The sequence below is a fragment of the Notamacropus eugenii genome, chromosome 1 (genome assembly GCF_028372415.1).
Source record: "Notamacropus eugenii isolate mMacEug1 chromosome 1, mMacEug1.pri_v2, whole genome shotgun sequence".
Lineage (NCBI taxonomy): Eukaryota > Metazoa > Chordata > Mammalia > Diprotodontia > Macropodidae > Notamacropus > Notamacropus eugenii.
In genome coordinates, this window is record NC_092872.1 from 228,305,872 (window position 1) to 228,329,970 (window position 24,099).

The 24,099-nt window shown below is 38.3% G+C and overlaps 1 protein-coding gene across 5 annotated transcripts in view; it reads left to right on the forward strand.

Moving 5' to 3' along the window:
- Positions 1-10,571, forward strand: part of RASGEF1A (RasGEF domain family member 1A) — a 328,207-nt gene extending 317,636 nt beyond the window's left edge. For all 5 annotated transcript variants that reach the window (XM_072628009.1, XM_072628008.1, XM_072628007.1 and 2 more), the window contains exons 7-13: positions 827-919; positions 2,680-2,782; positions 3,073-3,152; positions 4,135-4,326; positions 7,060-7,183; positions 7,541-7,613; positions 8,490-10,571. In XM_072628009.1, the coding sequence (XP_072484110.1) occupies positions 827-919; positions 2,680-2,782; positions 3,073-3,152; positions 4,135-4,326; positions 7,060-7,183; positions 7,541-7,613; positions 8,490-8,514 (690 nt within the window). In that variant the 3' untranslated portion in view covers positions 8,515-10,571. The remainder of the gene's footprint in view (positions 1-826; positions 920-2,679; positions 2,783-3,072; positions 3,153-4,134; positions 4,327-7,059; positions 7,184-7,540; positions 7,614-8,489) is intronic.
- The last annotated feature ends 13,528 nt before the right edge of the window (positions 10,572-24,099 follow it).

A 24,099-nucleotide genomic window follows, 5' to 3' on the forward strand; every position in this document is an offset into this window, starting at 1 on the left:
TTTGACATAGGAGGAATGCTTGCTTTTGGCTCTAGGTGTATGGACTTTAGAAACAAGAATACAGAGAAAATTGGGTCCTCTCCTTGGACAAAAGAGATCTTCCCCTAACTCTCTTCGTGCTCTAAATAACATGCAAGAGATCAGAAGGACACAGAAGACCTTACTTAAACCCAAACACAAAATATCAAAAATCATAACATTTTTTTCCTGCTCATTAATAGGTTTCTAATTTGGGTTCTGAAATTGGTTGGTGTTACGGATTATATCCTTCTCTGTTCCAATAGAACACATCAAATGAAGACCAAGGAAGAGAAATGAGTGGGTGGGATAGAAATGGGTGAGGGGAGAATCAATTCCTTAACTTAATGGGATTGCCTTGTCCACCATTTAAACCCCTGGCTCACTCCACCACTCATTAACATCCAGCCTCTTTGTTAGCTAGGCCTCAAAGAATCGCTAGGGTGGGGAAATCAGGTTTGATGTCAGAACTGGAGAACTACTGTATAGTGGCTGGGGAAAGACAAGACAGGGCCTGTACTATACAAGAGCAACAAATCCTACAATTCGTGTTTCCAAAGAGAACAGATGAGAGTCCTGGGAAGTTAACAGAGGAAGAACTTTTGCTTGACCACAGAGATCTTCTCTCTCTCCTTCCCAACTCCATCCCCATCTAATTTTCTTTTTCAAAAGGCCCTATCCCCTCACATGCAACTTGACACTCTCCGTGGGTAAGGCCAGGAGAATTCTATCTTGTGATAAAGTGAAAAAGTTTTGAACTCTCTCCTTCTCAAAGCCCAGGACTGATTTATGATCTCTTATCTCTCAGTGCCGTGGGGATGTAACCAAGACCTATACCCTAGAGGCCTATGATAATTGGTTCAACTGCCTGAGCATGCTGGTGGCCACAGAGATTTGCAGGGTAAGTGGTTGTGCGTGTCAGATCTGTGTTTTGAACAAAAGCTTTTCCATATGTGATGACACCCTGTCCTATAAGTAAGCAGTTTATCTTCTATCCCACCATCTGACTAAGAAAAAAATAAATAAGACATAAACCTTTCATATACACAGGGATGGAAATTTTCTCCCTACTTGTCTGAAGATACAACTCAAATTTTCAATTTCCACCTTTACCTGGAAGTCTTCCCTAATAAAGCAGCCTATCCTAATTTCTGCCTTTTCTGTCTACCATAGAACAACTACGTGGCATAATAAATCTGGCCTACAGACAGGATAGACCTGAATTCAAATATGGCCTTAGACACTTACTAGCTGTGTGACCTTCAGCAAGTCACTTAAACCTTTTTGCCTCAGTTTCCTCATCTGTAAAATGAGCTGGAGAAGGAAACAGTAAACCACTTCAGTATGTCTTCCTAGAAAACCCTAAATGTAGTCACACAGCATCAGACACTTAACCTGTATTTGCCTCAGTTTCCTCAGCTGAGGATAATAACAGCACCTCCTCCCTAGGGTCATTGTGAGAATCAAATGAGAAAATGGTTGGGAAGTGGCTGCCACACAGTAAGCACTATATAAGGCTAGTTGTTATTATCATTATTGCTTCCTTTTCCTTCCCCCCACTTTTTTTAGAGAAGTTAGGGACCTGATCCTATCCCATTTGGGTCACTTTATGGCATGCAATCTGGCTCTGCTTTGTGTGGTGTATGAATTTTGTCTCTCCAACTTGACTATGAATTTCTTAAAGGAAGGATTGTGTTTTTATACTTCCCATCTCTCCCATGGCCCTGGTCCAGCTGTGGTCACACAGTGCGTGCTGAATGAGTACATGTCAGTCAGAAATCACATCACTAGAAATGAACAGGATAAAATGGATCTGAATCAGCACTCTAGGGCTAATCCTGCACAGCCCCTAAGATGGTTTGGTGCCAAAAAGATGGAGGTGGGCACATGCAGCTGGGACGGAGTAGTTTTTACGTCCAGGATGCTAAGAACCCCTCCTAGAAATTAACCTTTTGGCATGGGGGGGTGGGGCAGAGTTGCAGATACTTTCCTGCTACCGGAAGGATCCCTTTACAACTGGATGGGGAGGGCTGCCTGGGGAATACCCCACCCCTGGAAAAATAAATCCAAACTGACCCTCTCTGCTTCCTCTCTGGCCTTGAGATCGCTCCTTCGAGAATACTGTTTGGACCACAGTTTTTGAGGGCCGAGATATTTGTGTTAAAATAATGCCTTCTTCCCTACTTTGGGGAAATGACTTTTGGGGAAATTTCAGTGACTCTACCTATGCTTACTCACCTCTGGGACTGTGAATATATGCTTAGATATTACATCACAGTGTCTAGGTATGGTTACATTTTTTTAAAGTCTAGGATCAGTCTTAAAATGAGATCTTTGAATGTGAAAAAATGTCATACGTTCAAAAAAATACCCCTTTATAGGCAACACTCAGGTTTTCTATAAAAGCACATTTTGAGGAAAGTATGGCCTATTTTTGGACCAATACTATAAATGTGTTACAAAGATATATGAGAAAGACAAGTGAACTTCATATCTTTCAGACTGCATCTAATCAGTCTCCATAGAGGCATTTCAGAGAGAGAAAATAGAGATTAATTACAATATTCTTTCCAAGTGTCACAGAGCAGAAGTTGTAGCAGCTATAGTCTGAATGTATCAGCCTCCTGAAAGACTTGTCTGAAAGCTGTTTTTTTCCTTCAGGTGGTAAAAAAGAAGCAAAGGACAAGAATGGTGGAATTCTTCATTGATGTGGCAAGGGAATGTTTCAACATTGGGAATTTTAACTCCATGATGGCCATTATCTGTGAGTGCATGGCCCTCTGCACCACCTTCTGGCAACACTTAAAACCTCTCATCCTTTCATTTCAGTTTTAAGACTAGGGCTTTCTGGGAGGCCAGGTTGCATTAACTGATCATTGAATTAAGCTGAAAGCCTCTTCATTTCCTCCAGTTTTGTGGGGATTTTTTTTCTTTATCATTCTGTCTCTCCCACCCTACAAATTGAAACAACACTCCTTTCACAATTTAGAGTGGCATTTTAGTTGGAAAATTATCCCTTGAACTGATTCCATGGTGCTTTTCTCCCTCTCACAGCTGGTATGAACCTGAGTCCAGTGGCACGACTAAAGAAAACATGGTCCAAAGTCAAGACCGCTAAATTTGATGTTCTGGAGGTATGTGCTGGGTTACTTGGCATGGTGCCTAAGAAGAACTAATAGTCACACCATAGTGTTCTAGCATATGATGAGGCCTTGGGCCAGGCATCAATAAAGTGAGCTACCATGGTCTCCCAACCCTGAGCCCTCTAAGGGTCTCCCCATAGTGCTGACTTTGACATGATAGTAACCTAGTCTAGAAGAAGCGTCCGTAGGCATCTTCTGTCTTTTTAAGACAGAAGGAAGAAGAAAACGTAAGCAACTAAAAATTCCCTCACCTTCTTTCCTCTACTCCTAGGCCTCTTCCTCAAAAAGTATAATGCTGGAAATTCCACCATTACTACTTCATTCCTTTTGATTATTCTTAATGCGCACATAACACTAGAGCGTGACACTGTAAGATGACCTCAGTGTTGACAACCTAGTGTAAAGGAAGAATTTGAGAGCAAGTGTTGATGTTGGGCTGACAGGAGAGCTCATGAAAGTATTATGTTGTCCCTAGGGACCAGGGGTAGAAACTAAATAAGATAGATGATGAAGCAGGGTGTCTGTTTCTGAAGGTTTGTATTTGCTTCATCATGGTCAGGCCAGCTTTGTATCTATATCTCCCTAGCAACCACTTTGACTTCGTACCAGGAAATCCCCATGCTCTGTATACTCAGTGATTTGTCCTCCTCCCTTTTTTTTTCCATTTTCTTTCTTAGGGTGGTTTTTCTTATTTTCTTTATTAGGGAACCAGACCTTATGATTCAAAATGAAAGACTTCCCTCTAGTGGCAGGATCTGAGATGAGACCAAGGTTAGGTTTTTGGTTTTGGTTTTGGTTTTGTCTTCCAGAAAAGAGACTAGAGTGTCTTTCCATAAGTCAGTGTTGACTGGTTACTGAAAGGGGGATAAAGTGTTCAGCCATGAAGAGACCTAGCAGGAAAACTTTGAGGTATAGGACTTGAAAGCCTTGAAAGAAGAATAGTTGGCTCATGTCCCATTCTTCCCACCTGCAGCACCACATGGACCCATCCAGCAACTTCTGTAACTATCGAACTGCCCTGCAAGGGGCTGCCCAGAGGTCTCAGACTGCCAACAGCAGCAGGGAGAAGATAGTCATTCCAGTTTTCAACCTCTTTATCAAGGACATCTACTTCCTGCACAAAATACACACTAACCGTCTGCCAAATGGCCAAATAAACTTCAAGGTAAGCCCAGGGACTTTTCAGTAAGAAGTATTCATGGTATATGTAAGAGGAGGAGGGTGATGAAATAGAGTTGGAAGATATCTTAGAGGTGATTTAGGACAACCCTTACTCAACACATGAATCACTTTTATAATACCCCTAAGGAGACTGAAAGCAGCCCTCAGAGTGCTGGACAGCTAATAAGTGAACACTGTAGACAGTTGGGAAACAATCAAGTCCTGGGATGAGTGACATTGACCTGACTCTAAGTATAATCTGAACATTTCAAGAAGGAAGAGGTCATTGAGGGCTGGACAAGCCTTAGAGAAGAGGGAAGATGAGCTGAGTGCTAAAGAAGTAGTATTTGACAAAGGGAAAAATGGGAGGAATTTAGGATTGGGGAGAGAAGGGTGAGTGGATGGATTCTGTGACCAAAGGTAGGAAAGAAATGAAAGAATATCAATGTGACATAGTAGAAATACAACTAGATTTAATGTCAGAAGATCTGAACATGAATTCACTGCTATTCATTATCTGCATCTCTTAAAAGTAGTATCTCATCAGGTCAGTTTTCTCATTTGACAAGTGAGAAAGTTAGAAGGGATGATCTCTAGGGCCCTTTTAGGATCAGAGGATGATAGATTTTAGGTTTGGAAGGGACCCTAGAAGCCAACAAGTCCAGTCCCCTCAAATTGAGACTGAAGTTAAATAACTTGCCCAGGGTCACACAGCCAGCAAGGATCTAAGGCAAGATTTCAACTAAGATCATTTCAGCCTCCAGTGCACGACCTACCTTCTAAGTCTCTTAAGTAAAATAACGATGATGACAATGATGATAGCTCATATTTATATAGCAATCTAAGGTATGCAAAATATTTTACAAACATTATTTCCTTTGATCCTTAGAAGTAACCTATGAGGGAGATACTGCAATGATTCCCATTTTACAGATGAGGAAACTGGGATTCTGAAAGATGAAGTGATTTGTCCTGAGTCACACAGCTAGTACATGTCATATGTGAATTTGAAGCCAATTTTTTTTTTATCCAGTCCTCAATCCATGATGCCATGGATTTTTTACAATTAGTTGGTGCATGGGGCTAGAAGGAGACAGGAATAAAAAGTAGGGTGAGATAAGGTAGGTAGGGGTAGTGCCAGAAAGAAGTCATTGCTATTCTAGCTGAGACCACTGGGTGGTGCCATCGTGCATAGAGCTCTGGGCATGGCATCAGGAAGACTGATCTTTCTGAGTTCTAATCTGGCTTCAGACACTGCGGGGTGACCCTGTGTAAGTCATTTAACTCTGTCTCAGTTTCTTCACCTGCAAAATAAGCTAGAGAAAGAAATGGCAAGCAACTACAATTGTCTTTCTCAAGAAAATCCCAGATGGGGTCATGGAGAATCTGACATGAGTGAAATGACTGAAATAACATCAAGACAATGTAGGGGCAGCTGGGTAGCACAGCGGAGTCAGGAGGACCTAAGTTCAAATCCAGCCTCTGACACTTACTAGCTGTTTGACTCCAGACAAGTCACTTAACCTCAATTGGGTCCAAAAAGAATAATAATGTCCGTAATACTTTAAAGGAGGCAGAGAAATATAAGACTGAATCCTTGTCTTAAAGGAATCTGCCACATTAAAAAGTGAAATAGAAAGTGTAGGTAAGAGATCTGACCTGAGGATGTCTGTCCTAGGGATCTAAATAAATCTGTTTAAGGTCACAATAGGAAAAACGGTATGGGCTTGTGTAGTCAGGGAAGGTTTTGTGGAGTAGGTTAGACTCAAGTTGGGTCCTGAAGGATGGACAAGGTTTGGATATGTGGAGAAGAGAGAGAGAGGGAATTCTCAGTGAAGGAAACAGGTAGAGAGGTGGGAATGTGTACAGAGACTGAATAAGGGGAGTTTAGGTTGGAGTCAGATGTAGAGGAGCATTTTGAATGTCAAGTTAGTACTGAGAGACACAGAAAGAAATGAGGTATTTCTTAAAATTACTGAATGGAAGGGATGTTAAGAGTCTAGTCTACCACCACCATCACCACACACACACACACACACACACACACACACACACACACACACACACACATACACACACACGAGTTTTATAGATGAAGAAATAGTGGTTATGATTTTCTCAAAGACACAATTCAGGATGAAACTTTAATTCAATAGTCCATTTCCTTGATACCATAGGACAGGGCAGGGATTAGAGCTCTAAATTTCCTCTAAGACTCCAGAATCAGAAAAATTGCTGTTTTCTGGCTAAGTTCTCTCTTACAAAGAGAAGGAAGCTGTCAGCCATTGGCAGATAACTCTGCCTCCCAGCCCTCAGTTTTTTGGCTTAACCTCTTATGTCCACGTAGACAGCAATGTCTCCCAAGAACCAGCCCAGGCTCCCCAAAGTGTCAAGCAGATCTATCTAGACACAAATTAGAATGGAAAGAGACGCATACAACAAAAAGAAAAGGCAGTCAAATATACAGAAGTTTATGCTTTCATATTCATTATTTCACCCAATCTTAAAAACATATTCTCCATGTGATATAGAGGTTGCTATCCTTATTTGATTGATAAAGAAAGACTCAGATGTTAAATAACTTTAAATAGACCACTGAACAAATTAGTAATAGGGCTCTAAACAGAACTCAGGTCCTTGGACTCCTCTTTAGAATACTTTGCTCCACGCTTCCTCATTCAATTTTTTTTGGAGCTTAATTAATGTTTATTGATCGACTGACTCTTGCCTTTTGTAGAAATTTTGGGAGATTTCCAGACAAATTCATGACTTTATGACATGGAAACAGGTGGAATGTCCTTTTGAGAAAGATAAGAAGATCCAGAGTTACTTACTCACAGCACCTATTTACAGCGAAGAAGGTAAAATCTTTTCATCTATCTCAGCTCCCACCTTTGTAAGAAGGGCAGTTATATGTCAGTGCCACGTCGATAGCCTGGGGTGGAATGGCTCTTCACAGAACATTATCCTATGTGTGAGGTATTGAAGTAACTCCCACCCTGTGAAATAATTTAGATTTTCCCAATCCAGTTGTAAAGCAATTTAATTTCAACTCTTGGTCCTGAATTCTCCTCATACCTTTTACTCTCTCTCCCTGCTACAGGGGGTATGGGGAGGGGAGAGCTTTGTGGCTGTGTTTGAAGGAATGCTGGAGAGAGAAGTATGAGCTTAGTGAAAAATGCCTGATCACCCCATGCTAATGAGTATTCCCTTTTTAGCTCTCTTTGTAGCATCCTTTGAAAGTGAAGGTCCAGAAAATCATATGGAAAAAGACAGCTGGAAGACACTCAGGTAAGCAAAATTTACTTAAGAAAATGACTCAAAAGTATGAGATGGCAACCAAGAACACTGCTGCCCTCTTGAGCTGCTTTAAGAGAGAGGATCATGTTCACCCGGAACATTGTGTCCAGTTCTGGATGCCCCATTTTAGGAAGGACACTGAGAAGCTTTAGGGTCCAGCAGAGGACAACTAAGATAGCAAAGAGCCATATGAGGAGAGAACTGAAGATGTTTAGCCTTGAGAAAAGATTCTGGCAGTGAGTCAGGAAAGATGTCTCTGTGTGTCTCTGAAGGGCTAGCACTTGGAAGAGGGGATACATTTGTGCTGCTTGGTCCCAGATGTCAGAAGTAGGAGCAATGGATGGAGGAAAGAGGCAAATTTAGGCTTCAAAGCAAACAGAAAAAAATAGCAAAAATACAAGCTTTTGAAACCATGAACAGGTGCAGCCATTCATATGCAAAACTTCCTACTAATTGAAGCCATTCCACATCATTGGAGGCAGTCAAGCCAAAGCTAAATGGACACTGAGATTCTAGGAAGACTGTAAACACCCTGTGGTCAGCCCTATGGTCTATCAACCTAAGGATTCTGACCAAGGTACCTAGGAATGGTTTATAGAAGCACAGTATTATCCTCCCTGACAATACCAGACATTGGAGATATAACCTAAATATCCCAGCCTTCCCCTTAATATGCAATCTGTTCTGGATCTACCACTTTTCTTAGACATGTCTTTATTTCTGGTATGTTCCAGCCAACATTATGCAAGGGCACAATTCCCTTCGGTGCCCTTTCATTTACATCTCACATTTAATTTGCAAATAATGGAAAACGGAAGCTCTTACCACCTGCCTAATATATATTTTTTTCTTTTTCTCCAAATTTAGGACAACTCTCCTTAACAGAGCCTGAAATTTCAGGGTGCAGCATATAGAAGTGAAGGAAAAAAGCACATGAATGAACCAAGTTTTTATCCTGAATGATAAAAGGGGTTGAGATGAGCAAGACCTCACTGGTTGGGGTCTGTTTTGTATATATCTTTTGTGAGGACAAAAAGGGTAAATATTTCGTGCATCAACCTTAAGGCACCTAAAAAATGAAGGGTTTTGTTTATTTTAAATATCAGGGCAGGGCCCTGTTAGGGGACAGGGGGGATTATCATGGGAGAGAGTATCCATGGTAATGTCTTAATCTAATAAAATGTAGATTTTTATTTTCCATGTTTGATTACTTCCATCTTAAAAAAAATAAAATTTAAAAACCCAACCAAATACAACCTGAACACTGCACAGGTTCAGTGCCCTATCAGACAGTCTCTACAGCAGTGTCTCTCTAAAGTCGGGGACTAGTGCCTTATAAGGTACTGAAATTGTCTAGTGTACCTATTCCTTTCAAGCTGGAAGTAAGCAAATTCAAACCAGGAGGGATGGAGACCCAGAAAGCAGCTACATATTTGTAAATATATGGGGAGATATTATGGCACATGGACTACAGCATACCTACCTATAATAGCAAAAGGGCATCATTCCATTTTTTCTGACCTTGTTAGAAAAAAGGGATCATTGCTAAAGCTATGAGGAGTCTTATATCTGAATGCTTCTGGAGATGATTATTTGAGTTTGGGCTATCAGTAGTTTACATTTTCATTTTCCTTTATCAGGGATTTATTGGGAAGGGGAGGGAAACAAGCTTGTATGTAATCTACAAACTACACACTTAGATACAGAATTTTCCCTAATGGCATGTCTGGCCAATTATTCCTAGGAGCCTTTCAGAGAAAAGGGGGAAAAAAGAGTAAATCTAAAATAAGGCAAGGGAGGTAGATGCAAAACAGAGGTCAGTTTTTAAGGCTGTAGCAAGAAAGAAAATAGTACCAGAGTACTGTGGCATTTCGGGCCATCCTTTGAACCCCAGTGCAAAGTGAAAATTAGGCTCTTCTGCCAGCCAGTTGATACTAGATGATTACTCCCTCCTTCCAACTGTTCTCATATAGTGTTTAATTGGGATACTGAAAAACTGAATATTAGTAAAATCACTGACAAATGTAGCCATTCATATGAAAAAATGCCCATTATTAGAAAAGATTTTCTATATCTCCAATTACAGCAGTAAATTATTTCCCCCATATCCACTTCAAAGGAGTACACCTTAGCTCGTATCAATCATGAGGAAGTATCAACTTCATTCCATTATATAGCTGGATGATCTCCTATAAACTCATGTTTAAAATACATCTTTCCTCATAGATTTTTGTTTCTAGGCATTCTTTTTTCCCAGAGGATAAAATTGGAAAACCTAGGTAGATGTATTTTGTTTGTTTCCCGTTCCCATAGCACCGAAAGAGGAACAAATGTTGAATAGATGCCTTGAAATCAGATGCTCAGATGGAAGGAGGTGGTAGGAGGGGCTAGCTTAGCAAGACTAGCCTGGAGAGGGGAGGGGGAAGGTGACTGTGTTTGTGATCTGCTGCTATATTCCTGTGCTAAAGAACAGAATTCTCAGCCCTGTGGTAGAGTAAGAATATGTATACTGTATTATTACAGTGTTTTGCACTTTTCAAAGACATTCTAGATCGTACATATTGTCAAACACTATAAAAGGAATTGTATATCAGCTTTGTTTATGTATTTGAGATAAAGAAAGGGATGCTTAAAATTTAAGAAAAAAATATATATATATATTTGAAATGCATTTTTAGACCACTTTCTGTACAAGTATTCAAAAGCTTTCACATAAATGTGCACTTCCCTGGTCGATCAGTTCTAGTGTATACTTGAAATAGACTTGGTGTCTCCATTTGTTGTTACTTTCTTTTCCCAGTTTGATCCATTCATTCCTTACTTACATAAGGTGTTTTGCTATTCTAAGATGAATTACAGAGTATAAAGCTGTACCATAAAAGCAGGATATTCTGTGTGTGACTGGGTGTGCTTGCATCAATAAAAAAAAAAAAGTTGTTTCAACCATGATGACCTTGACTTCTCCTTACATATCTATAGTATCCTTTCAATGAATGAGCTAATTATCTGGGGAATTGTTTATTAAATACTTTTTTAAAAAGACAACCTAGAATCATCTCTGCACCCTCAAAAGAAGAAATAAAACATATGGATGCCTGATGTACTCCCTGCTCCATTATGGGTCCTAGGCTTTAATCCAGAAGAAACTAAAATATTAATGGTACCTTACATTTGCATACAAGATCTTTATACTTTTCAAAGTATGTCTACATTCATCCTTTCAGTCAATCCTCAGAACAGTCATGTGAGGGGTTTTTTTTTTAATCTCTATTTTTATCTCCATTTGGCAGATGTTGTGACCAAAACTCAGAGAAGCAAATTACCCAAGGTCCCATAGCTAGTTCCTTTACAATGTAGCACCTCCCCAAAAGCTTCTCATTTTGAGTTTGGTTTTTACTGAATCTGAGCTTGTGAGTGACACATTTGTCTGCTTCAGAGAGACACTTAAGCTTCTGGACCAAGAGCCATTGGCAGCAACCAACAGAAATCACTAATCGTCCTGTCCTTGATAATCTAAAATAAATGCTGCTCTTTTCAAACCTACTTTTAAAAACTGGCTAAGAAACAAAAATAAAAACAAAAGTTGGTTTTCTCCACAAGTCTCTGGACTAGCTTCACAGAAATTTATTCTCTTATCTTCTCATCTCTTCTTCCTTCTTATCCTAAATGCCCAAACTACCCAAGTTGGAGCCAAATGCAGGCTCCCCATTGTTCAAGAACATAAGCCATTACTGGACATGGCCATCTTGCTTCAATTTTGTCCTTGAGGAAGACTAAACAGCTGCTGGGGTCTGTGTATACCAGTCCGTACAAAATAGGGATTTATTAGCATCCACTTTGACTAGTTAAGGGAAGTAGAATGTTCAAAAGCTATATATCAGAGCCATGAAAGGATTCCTTTGTTCTCAAATGAATCAATAACCCGGGCACTGCTGATAAATAGCAAATGGAGGCGGGAGTATCCATAAATTCACAATGAATATAATTACATTTCATCTTCTAAGCAAGCTCTCACTTCTGTCTTTGAAAAATTAACAAACCACTATTTTGCATGGACAGCAAAATCAAAACTCATCTAGCCCTCCTCCATCAAACCCCAGCCATCTGGTAAAACTACTAAGTCCCAAGGATTCAATCATAGAATGTCAGAGCTAGAAGGAAGAATAGAGATCATCTAGTATTAATTCGGTCCTCTCATTTTACAACTGATAAAAGTGAGTGCCAGAGAGATGATGGGATCTGCCCACTTAATAAAGCTGAAACTCAAACCCTAAACCTAGTGATCTTTCCATTACACCCGGCTCCTAATGTCACATATTCATTTCTCAGAATATCTGAGTACTTATTCTCATCGTAAAAGGCTGTTTGCCACATTAATTTAGCCTCAAAACCAACCAAACAAACAAACAAACAAAAACCTTTCAGATGTATGGACAGCACACCCTTGGCATTCACAAGATGAATAATACAAGACGCAGTAAAACAGATCTGGCTTATGATGTTGTCTGGGTTTGAAAGATTACAGATGACTCAACAATTTCCCTTTGATAAAGTTATTTGGGAAATTAGTGAATTAATTCTTAGATTTAACGGTCTTGCCTGTTAAAAGTCTGGCCTGGAGCTGACAGATAGTTTGTAAGTCTTTATGAATCATGACCAAACATGACCAAAAAGATTATGAATGTATTAAGCATTACAAATTCACCCTACAAATACTTGTGTATTCACCACTGTGCTGCACTGTAATTGATCTTGATATGTTATCCACATAGTGATTCACCAATGGCAGGAACATGTCCTTGGAGATATTCCAATAGTGCCCCAGATACATGTCTGATCCTGTCATTCTCAATGTCCCACTGATAACCAAAACTGAATATCTAACAAGGGTTGTATTGGAACTGATGACCATGGCATAGTACACAGAAACTATCTATCCCATGTATGTCTGAAGCTAAGATCTGTTACTTTAAAATAAATAGCTTACATTTTTTCAGGGGGTCTCAAAAGCGTTATCTCAATTTTAAAATCTGACATCATACAAAGGGGCTAAGATTTTTGGGATGCCCTGTATAGAGCTCTAAGGCTTACATCACAATCCTGTAAGTCAGGAAAGACAAGAACTATCTCCATTTTCCAGATGAGGAAACTGAAACTCAATTTCCTTAACCTATTAAATACTATAATACTATAATAACAAAAAATATAGTTAATTTTAATTAATCTCATACAGATTAATTTTATTTCCCTATCACTAACCCCTCTAAATTACTTTTTTAGAGAGCTCAAGGTGATAGAGCAATCCTTTTCCTCCTTATTACCATTATCACCATCATCTTCACACAACCCACACATGCCTTCTTTCTCAAAAACTTAAAAAGCTACTTATTGGGGATTTGGAGGGGTGAATGTGTTTTTGATTTTGTGATGAAAGTCAGTGAGGAACTAGAATTCATTTTACTGTAACTTACTTTGCAACCAATTTTGTTGGACATCATCAGTTCTGTAAAGCAAGATATGCCTTGCCTCTATTGGAATTTTATTTACTAAGATTACAGGACAGCATGGGAAAAGGCAATGCTTTTTTCTGTTCTATATATTTTCCTAATGGACTTTTTGCTTGCTCAAGCATGATACCATATTCATGTTAGAAGGGAGAACAAGGAAGATGGGAATTTTTTCCTCATGTGAGGAAATGACATTTTGGAATGTGAACAATCGTCAGTCAGTAAGCAGCCAGGCACTGTGTTCAGTACTAAAGATGCAAACAAATCCTAAAACCTCCTGTTTTCAGGAAACTCACAGTATAATGGGGAAGACAACAAGTAAACAACTGTGCAAAACAAGCTATATACAGGACCAATTAGAGATAATCAGCACAGGGGAGGTACTAGAATAATAGTGTGGTTTGTCCTATTAAGGAGTCAAAAAAACATCATTATATATTCAATGTAACTACAAATCAGAAAGAAAAAGATCCTGTGAGAACACAAAACTATAACTAAAATGGTGAACCTAGGGCTTTTCCCAGGTGCCAACATCTAAGGGCATTATTTCCTCCCTGCTAAGATTTAGAGACCATTATCTTCATGTCTCAGGGTCCTCTGCTGGTCTGTGCCTCAACGAAGGCTGAAGGGAAAGGGGCAATGGGATTATTACCAAGGAAATAGGAATGGTTAGACCACTCCTTATCCCACTATGACTGTATAGTTTGAAGGAAGGCTGCCCCAGGAAAAAGATCAAGAAGAGTGATCATTGACAATAGAGGTCAAGGTAGGTGTTGAAGCAAGTAGTGAGGGACAGCTCCTCTGGGAAGGTAGGAGGGCTTCTCTTTATTAGGTGCAAACAGAAGAAAGTGGCAGCATAGGTCCTGACATCCCAAGAACTAGCCCAGGGTCCAATAAGTGGTCTGGAGAGCTGTCTCCAAACCATAACTAGCCTGTGGAGAGGCTTCATGGGCTACATTATATTTTGCTCCACACTAAAGAAGGGGGAGACACTCCAAGTAAGGTAAGGTCGGAGAAGGGAGGTAGTACCTTGTGGCATGCCTTCCTGTGGATGCTTCTGCCTCCCTCATCTGGCAGCCTTTGCTTTCAAGTAGACTGAAGCCCAAGGTGAAGAACCATATGGATCTGAATTATGAATGGAGATAGCTAGGGAACAAAGAGTGGACAGTTCAGGGAATGCACTTCTGAGTGAAACTAGGATGTCTAAGAGGACATCAAACTATTAACTTCCCCAAGTATGAGGGCAGGGAGGAAAGGAAGATTATGACCCAAGTATTGAATTCTTCCAAAGAAGTTGTTATACCATATGCCACAATAAATTCAAAATGGAAGTGTAACCTAAATATTGAATACCATACCATAAAAAACTTAGAAAAGAATATATCCCATTCACAGATAATAAGGAGTGAAATCTTTACCAAATAAGGGATAGAAAAGATTACAAAAGATAAAATAGATCATTTTGATGATATAAAATTTAAAAGCTTTTACATGAATTAAAATGCAATTAAAATAAGAAGGGAAGTAGTCAATGGAGAAAAAGTCTTTGTTCTAAATCTATGATAACAGATTAATATCCAAGATATAGAGATACCTGACAGAAATACAAAAGATCAAATTCTCCAATAGATAAGTGGTCAAAGAATATAAACATTCTCAAAAGAATTACAATTAACAAACATAGGAAAGATTTCTCCAAATTAATAAAAGAAATACAAATGGAGATAATTCTGAGGGTTCACCTCATGTGAGATCAAGAAAATTGACAAAAATGACAAAAGATGAAAATCAACGTTGGAGGCATTATAGAAAGACAGGAATATTAATGTATTGCTGGTGGGGCTATCAACTATTCTGAAAGTCAATCTGGAATTATGCTAAGAAAATGACTAAAGTGCTCATACCCTTTTAACCAGAGATTCCTCTGTGCTCAGCTTATGCACCAAGGAATGAGGAACTGAGGAATGAGTAGGTGAAGAGGATGGATGTCCTTGGGAAATGCCATTGTTTCAGCTGCATTTTGGGAAAGCCAGTCGAGAGCTAACATCTCCTGAAAGAAGTGCTTATCATGCCTAGTTTCTTTTCCCTCACCCCAACACTTGCAATACTCATTTTTGCCTCTACACTTTTGCTCCTACTGTTTCTATGCAGACTACCTCACATCACTTTTTTTCCTTTATAAATATTATCTATCATTCAAGGCAAAGCCCCAGTCATATATATTAATCTTACCTCCCTAATTAGATCATAAACTATGCAAGGATGTATTTCTTCTGTCTCTCCAAGTACAGACCTAGTCTCATTATGTTCAATTAAGATTTAAAGATTAATTAACCCAAGCAATAAAAATAAAATGGATTTGACAAGTGATTAAAAAGACACTAAAATTTCAAGTCTCCCCAAAGTCCTTTTCCAGTCCTCTAGAATGGGAATGAGGTGACTAGTCATCACTGAGGAAGCTTTTCAAAAACTATGCCCATGGAGTGCAAACTCCTGCAAATACCCCCATTTTAGAAATGATTCCTATATGTTCTTTGCTACAGACCATGTCTGTTTCCCTAGGACTAGTCTAGCTAAGTACATCATTAGTTGATTGGACATCACCAGCTGATTGGACATTTAATGATGAATTACTTTGGTCACAGTGCCCCAACAAAATGAAATAAAATACAAAATGGTATTCAGTACTGAGTGGATCCTTCTCATTACTGCAGTAATGGTGGCAAAGTGGCAAGAAGGGAGTCAAAGGGTTCTAAGAATCATACATTTTTGGACAATTTATAACCACTAACAGTTGGTACTCAAAATCCAATATACTTCTTCAATGTCTATATTGAAATTCTCACTACTAATGGCAACAGAAAATGAAAAGGAAATTTTACAGCTCAAAAGAAGAACATATGGGTTCTTGGAAAAGCAAATAAGAAAAGGCCACAGATCTAGTTTTATCTTGTTTTCAGAAGTAAAAAGAAGTATAGCCTGGGAATTTGATCATCTCATATTATAGAGTTTGTGATAACTTGGGAGAAAAAAGGCCCATGAAAATTAATGCAGCTTGTACACTAATATCCATTGCAGAGAAGATAAAGAAATTCTGCAAAAAAAAAAAATCTACAAATAAATCAACATGCATTAATAGTACTCAGATATTATTACTCTTATTGCTATTTATTAGACAAGACACCTAACTAGACACTACGTTGTGAGGCTATTGGTACAATAAGCAAGGTGGGCAGAAAAGATCAGGCACAGAAATGTGACTTAGCTGCAGACTCAGGGGCAAACAGAGCAACATGGTAAGCAGCAGTCAGGAACAAGATAGCTCTTGTTAATCACCACCTTTGAATTGACCATGAGTATGAGAACATATACACAACCAGAACACTTCCACAATTCCAATGTATTAAAATATCAGGCCAAATTCGAAGAGGTGAAATTCACTCAGGATAAAATTTGTATTACAAGTGCTTTTAAAAAAATCAAGTTCACAATAAAGAACAATTTTGGAGGCAGGGACACTAAATAATTCTGAACAAGAGCTACGGCTGCTAGTGGACTGCAAGTTTAATAGTGTGTTCCTACAATGACATGGGAAGCAAAGCAAATCAATGAAACCTTAGAGTAAATGAAGAAAGGAACAGCGTGCAGGACTAGGGAAGATATAATCCCACTGTACACTTCCCCAGTTAAAATACATCTAGAGTAATATATATTAGGAACAGAATTGATCATCTGAAGAGTGTCTGGAAGAAGACAACCAGAAGAGTGAAGATCCTGACCATCGTGTCACATAAGAAATGACTGTATGATTGAAATAATTTATCCTGGAGACAAGACAATGATAGGTACTTTTTTTAAAAAAGAAGTTCAAGGGTTATCATAAAGACAAAGACACATTCTGCTCATTCATAAAGATTAGGCTCATTCTGCTTGTCCCTAGTTAGAATAAATGGGAAGAGCAGAGAGACTAATTTAGATGTGAGGTAAAGAAAATCTTTTCAGATAGCACAGCTATTCCAAAGTGGAATGAGCTGCCTTAGGAGGGAGGCAGTGAGTTCCTATTCACTGGAAGTTACCAAGCAAAGACTAGATGTCAATTTGTCAGGTCTATGGCAAAAGGAATTCTTTTTAAGGTACAAATTGAACTAAACCTGGATGGATGCTGAGGTCCCTTCCACCTTTGAGATGCTGTAATTATACGATTTGTTGGGCAGATATCTTCCAGTTGAGGTAACGCTACACTAGTAAATGGTTTAAAAATATTTTTGTTTTATCTTAGGTACTTACCTTATACTTGATTAATAAGTATAAATAAATTAGAATAATAGAGAATCCACCATTTCCTTAAAGATCCTCTTCCTCTTACAGATCTTAGCAATAAAGAATCATGACTTGAAAGAGACCTTAGAGATTATTTGGACCAACCCCTCATTCAAAAGATGAAAAAACCAACATCCAAAAGAACTGGAATAATTTTCCCAAGGACACACCAAATCAATGATAAAGTCAGAAATAGCCTTTACATCTCCTGATTATCAATCCAGACATGTAGGTCACATGCTAGAGTTGGAGTCAAGAAGACTTTAATTTAAGTTCTGCCCTTAGAAGCTTTCTGCCTATGTGACCCTAGGTAAATCATTTGATTTTTCAACTTCAGTTCCTTAATTTGCAAAATGGTTATAACAATAGCACCTCTCCCTCAGGGTTGTGAGAAGCAAATTAGATGAATGTTTTGCAAATTTTAAAGTGCTATATAAGTGCTTGTTATCATTACTACTACTACTACTACTACTACTACTACTACTACTACTACTACTACTACTACTACTACTACTACTATACCATGTTCCTCTCAGAAAGATATATACATATCAGCTTACATAATAGCTTGATAAAACAGGAGTAAGTAATTAAAGTTCAGGGGTCTAATGATTCTGAATCAAGAGAGAAAATGGATTCAAAACTGTTTTAGATACTTAGTATGATATGAAAGACCACATACAGCACTCTGTGGTGGCTTTTACAACAATATTGTTGTAATATAGAGAAAACTACCCTGGAAAGAGTTGAATCCTGGCCCCTCTTTAAGTAAAAAGGAACTAAAAAGTTTTAGTAAAGTAACTCACATTTCTCCAAGCACTTAAGAAAAAAAGATCAAGTAAGTGGGTGGAGCTCAGGGATGGCCATTGTACTGATGTTTCAGAAAGCAGGCATGTTTTTCTCAAAGAAAGTGATTTAAATTAGTAGATTCTGAGGTTAGCCTTATTATTACTAATAAAAATAGTGTGATGATATGGACAAAGGTATTCCTATTTGGCAAATAAGTGAAAAACAGTGACCAAAAAGTACAAGAAAAGTCTGCTGCATAATCAGTAACCCTTAGTCTTTATTTTCTTAAAAGTTGATTAAAATGTTAAGAACAATGATACCTATAACTTCAAAAAAGCACCTATAAAATTTGTATTAATCATAAAAGTAGTGAAATTTCATGGTATTTTTCACATAAAGAGCAGCATAGTAAATATGGTAGAGCGATAAACTTGAAATCAGGAATACCCAGGTTCAAATTCCCCCTGTGATGCTTGGTCATTTGGTTATTGTCCTTTGTTCTCCGGGGACCAAAATGACATCACTATGCGGGGGTCAAAATACAGTGTGTCTTATTGTGGCTGATCAGATCAATATAAGCTCAGAAGACTACCGTAGGTTAGGCACAAATTTGGAGTGGAGATGTCTCTAAATTTGCACATCCCACTTTTCTTTTGAGCTACTGCAGTCCTACTTTTCTCATAGAGCATAGCACATTCTTTGATGTGGGCATGCCAAGCTAGGTGATCCTGTGCCAGCATCTCCCATGTCTCACAATCAATTACAAAATTCTTCAGAGACCTTGAAAGAGTCCTTGTATTGCTTCTTCTGACCTTCATGAGAATGCTTGCCTTGTGTGAATTTTCCATAAAAGTCTCTTAAACAAACATACTTTGGACATTCAAACAATGTGGCCAGCCCATCAGAGTTGTGTTCTCTGCAGTTGTTTGAATGCTTGGCAGTTCAGTGGGACAAAAGACCTCACCGTTCAGTACCTTATCCTACCACGTGATCTTCAGAATCTTCCTAAGACAATTCAAATGGAAGCTATTCATTTTCCTGGCATGGCGCTGGTAAATTGTCCAGGTTTCACAAGTGTACAAGTGAGGTCAGCACAACGGCTCTGTGAAGCTTCAGTTTGGTAGTCAGTCTAATACCTCTTCTCTTCCACACTTTGCTGTGGAGACTCTCAAACAGTGAGCTAGCTCTGGCAATGCATGCCTCAACTGCATCATCTATGTATCCATCCCTGGAAAGAATACTGCCAAGGTAAGTGAATTTATCTAAAACATTCAAAATTTCTCCATTTGCCATAACCAATGGTTCCATGTATGAATGGTGGGATGCTGGCTAGCGGAGAATCTGTTTTCTTGATGTTATTAGGTCAAAATTAGCACAAGCAGCAGGGAATTGATAATACTTTGTAGCCTCTCAGCCTCAGAGGTTGCACTGAGTGCACAACCATTTCTGATGCTTACTACTTGTGTCTCGGTAGGCAAATTAACTTAATCTATCAGTGCCTCAGTTTCCCTATCTGCAAGAGGAAACTAAAACAGTTCATATCCTACAGGTTTGTGGTGAGGCTCCATTGAGATAATTTAATATAATACTCTGCAAATTTTGAAGGATTATGTAAATATTAATTATCATCATTACAGAGATGCAAAGGCACTGTTAAGGGTTATTAAGCAAATGTTCTTACTTGACCACCCCCTGATATTGTAGGCCTCAATTTTTACCAGGGATGCAGAGTTAATTTAATATTAGAACTATCATTAATTATATTAATGACAAAATAGACAAAAATCATATAATGATATTAATAGATACAGAAAAAGCTTGACAAAAATACATCCATTTCTGTTTAAAGAAAACACTAGAAAAAAACTAGAAACTAGAAAAATGAAGGGACCTTTCCTTAAATTGATAAATGGCATCTATCTAAAACTAAGAGTTATCATTTTATGTAATAGGGATAATCTAAAATCCTTATCAATAAATTCAGGGGTAAATATCTATTATTACTACTTCTATTGACATAATTCTAGAAATACTGGTTGTAGCAAAAAAATAAGAAAAGAAATTGAGGAAATAACTATAGAACAAAGAATATTATAAATAATTACAAAGAATAAATAATATGAATTTTTGCAGATGATATAAGAGAAGTCTAAAGAGTCAAATAAAATTATTTGAAATAATTAATAAGTTTAGCAAACTTGCAGATATAAAACAAAACCACAAAATCATTACCCTTTTTATACAATATGAATAAAATCCATCAGGAAAAGATATATAGAAAAAACTACATCAAATTACTACCAAGTATAAAAAATATTTGAGTCTGCTTTCCAAGATACAAGTAATAACTTTATAAATGCAACTTTTTTCAGTTGTTTTCAGTCATGTCTGACTCTTTGTGACTCCATTTGAGGTTTGGGGTTTGTTGGGGGTTTTTTTATTGTTGTTGCTTGTATTCTTGTGGTTTTGGCAATACAATTTGGCACTGGTCTGATATTGGTTAAAAAATAATTGTTGAATGGAACATATTAGGCATACAACATTTAGAAGCAAATATATTCCATGAATACAAAGACTCCCGTTACTGGGATAGCCACTCTTTTATGAAAAACTGCTAGAAGAATTGAACCTCATTACCAAAGAAAAAAGATTTCTACCAACTCTTCACATCTTATACAAATATAAGCACCAAATGACTTTGTCACCTAGATATATTATATATTAGGTCATATTATAAACATATTAGAGATATGCAGGGGGGAAATTATCTATCAGATCTATAGATAGAAGAAAAGTTCATGATCAAAGAATAAAGAAAATTACAGGATAAAATAGATCATTTTAATTGCATAAAATTTTAGAAGTTTTACACAAACAAATCCAACAAAGCTAAGATTTAAAGGGAAGCAATTGGAAAAGTTTGTATTGTTTCTTTGTATAAGGTCTCATTTTCAAGATAACAAAGGAATTGATTCAAATCTTAAGAATAAAAGCTATTCCCAAATTGATAAAAGGCTTAAGGATACTAACAGGTAATTCTCAAGGGAAGAAACCCAGGCCATAGGAAAAAATGCTCCAAATTAGTACTAGAAAAATGTGTATTAAAGAAATTCTGAGACCTCATCTTTTACTTATCAGAATGATAAAGATGACCTCCCCCCAAAAAAGAAAAAAAGATGATAGAAGGGCTATGGTAAAACTGGCACAACGATGCATTCTGACAGTCCTGGGATAGATAAAACCATTTTGGCATTATACACAAAAAATTACTACACAGTGCATGCTCTTTGACCAGATTACCACTACTATGCTTATACCCAAAAGAGATCAAAGGAAAATGAAGTATATTTACAAAAATATTTATAATAGCTCTTTTTTTTGTAAAAGTAAGAGACTGCAAAGTGAGGAGCTACCCCTAAATTGAGGAGTGGTTGAATAAGTTATGGTATAGGAAGGGAATGGAAGATTTCCAAAGGATGTGGACTCATATGAACTGATTCAGAGTGAAGTAAGCAGAACCAGAAGAACAAGTCATACAATAACAAAAGCACTGTAAAAACAAAACAAGTTGGAAAACTGTTAAGAACTAATTAATAAAATCACCATTCACGATTCCAGTAAGCCAATAATGAAAAATGCTGTATAGATGATGGATTTAGAGCCTAAGGAGAAACAAATATAAATTCACACACTCTTGTTAGTATAATTTGTTTTGCTGTATATGTTACAATGAATTTGTTCCTTTTTTCCAGTGGGATGAGGAGTGAGAGAAAATAGATTTCTGTTAATTAAAGAAGAAATAACAGGATGGAGGTGCTACAGATGTAGAATATTGTATGTACTTTAAGATTAGGTTCACTGAATTATTCACTTTACTTGCTTTACTTTGTTACAAGAGATTTCTTACAAAGCTACCTACAATTATATGAAAAAATACTCTAAATCACTATTCATTAGAGAAATGCAAATTAAAACAACTGAGGCACCATATCAGACCAATCAGATTGGCTAATATGAGAGAATAGGAAAATGACAAATGCTGGAGGAGAGGTAGGAAAAACACTAATGCCCTGTTGGAGTTATGAACTGATTCAACTATTTTGAAGAGCAATTTGGATCTATTGCTAAAGGGATATAAAACTGTACTTACCCTTTGACCCAACAATACACTACTAGGTCTGTATCAAAAAGAGATTCAGATAGAACAACTACAAAGAAGTAACTCACGGCGAATTCTGCACCCAGAGGCCACAGAACATTGGAGCGAGGGAGATTTCTGTTCCGGAGAGACCAGCAAACCTCTCGTAAAAGGTCCTTCGTGCTGCGGACTGGGCGCCGGGACTGGGAGCTGAGTACAGCCCTGCCGTGGCCGCGGCACCGAGAGGAACAGATCCGAGCGGGCTTCAGGGACGGGATCTCCAGCGGCCCGCACCCACAGGTGACGGGGGTCGGTGAGAGAGTCCCTTTGGCGGGTCGAGGGGGGAGTGGGGTGCCCCCATGGCTTGGGCCCCTTCGGGAGACAGAAGCTGAGGGGCAGCGGCAGACCAGGGCTCTCCAAGCAGGCAGGAGCCTGGATCCATTGTTGAAGGTCTGTGCATAAACTCCCTGAGGGAACTGAGCCTGAGAGGCAGCCCTGCCCTCACCTGAGCATCTGAATTTAATCTCACAATGAATAGCAGCCCTGCCCCCGCCCAAAGCCCTGAGGCTGGAAGCAGCATTTGAATCTCAGACCCCAAACACTGGCTGGGAGGATCAGGAGGTGAGGTGGGTGTGAGGAAAATATTCAGAGGTCAAGTCACTGGCTGGGAAAATGCCCAGAAAAGGGAAAAGAAATAAGACTATAGAAGGTTACTTTCTTGGTGAACAGGCATGTCCTCCCTTCCTTTCTGATGAGGAAGAACAATGCTTACCATCAGGCAAAGACACAGAAATCAAGGCTTCTGTGTCCCAGCCCACTCAATGGGCTCAGGCCATGGAAGAGCTTAAAAAGAATTTTGAAAATCAAGTTAGAGAGGTGGAGGAAAAGCTGGGAAGAGAAATGAGAGACATGAAGTCAAAGCATGAACAGCAAATCAGCTCCCTGCTAAAGGAGACCCAAAAAAATGTTGAAGAAAATAACACCTTGAAAACTAGCCTAACTCAATTGGCAAAAGAGATTCAAAAAGCCAATGAGGAGAAGAATGCTTTCAAAAGCAGAATTAGCCAAATGGAAAATGATAATGTTTAATATAAAATTTTGGAATAATCTCTTTGTTCTCTCTGAAGCAAACTCAGAGAGTGCCTCTTCCTATGTCAGCAAAAGCCAGCCAAGGCTGACTCTACATTCCTTAAGGAGACCTTTAACCTAAGACACTATCTTGAATAATGGGACGTTTTCCGTATCTTAATATTTGTAGACCTACACTATGTTATGGCATGTTAATGGTAAAGAAAACACAGACATCTTAGGTCATAATTTCTATTGAACTTTGTTTACCCTTTCCTATGTCAGTTATCTGTTTAGGGCAGGAAGCCTACCACTTACTAGTGGTGGGATTTCCGAGACATATGTTTACCCAGCTTGGAATCCCAAGGCCTGACCAACATTACTTTGTTAATTGTCTTGTCTTACTAAATTTATGATTTGTTCAACTAGGAGAGTTCCTTTCTCACGGCAAAATGTATATAAGCCAGAAGATTTCTGCACTGGGTAGCCAGAACATTTCTGGCTCCATAATGCATTATGTTACTGTTTTCTTTAATAGGGAATTGATTAATTAATTAAATCATAAAATGTATGCATTTAGCCATGTTGCCTTTTCTTGGTAAGTTTTCAGGTCAACAAAAAGGAGATTCAAAAGCTCACTGAAGAAAATAGTTCT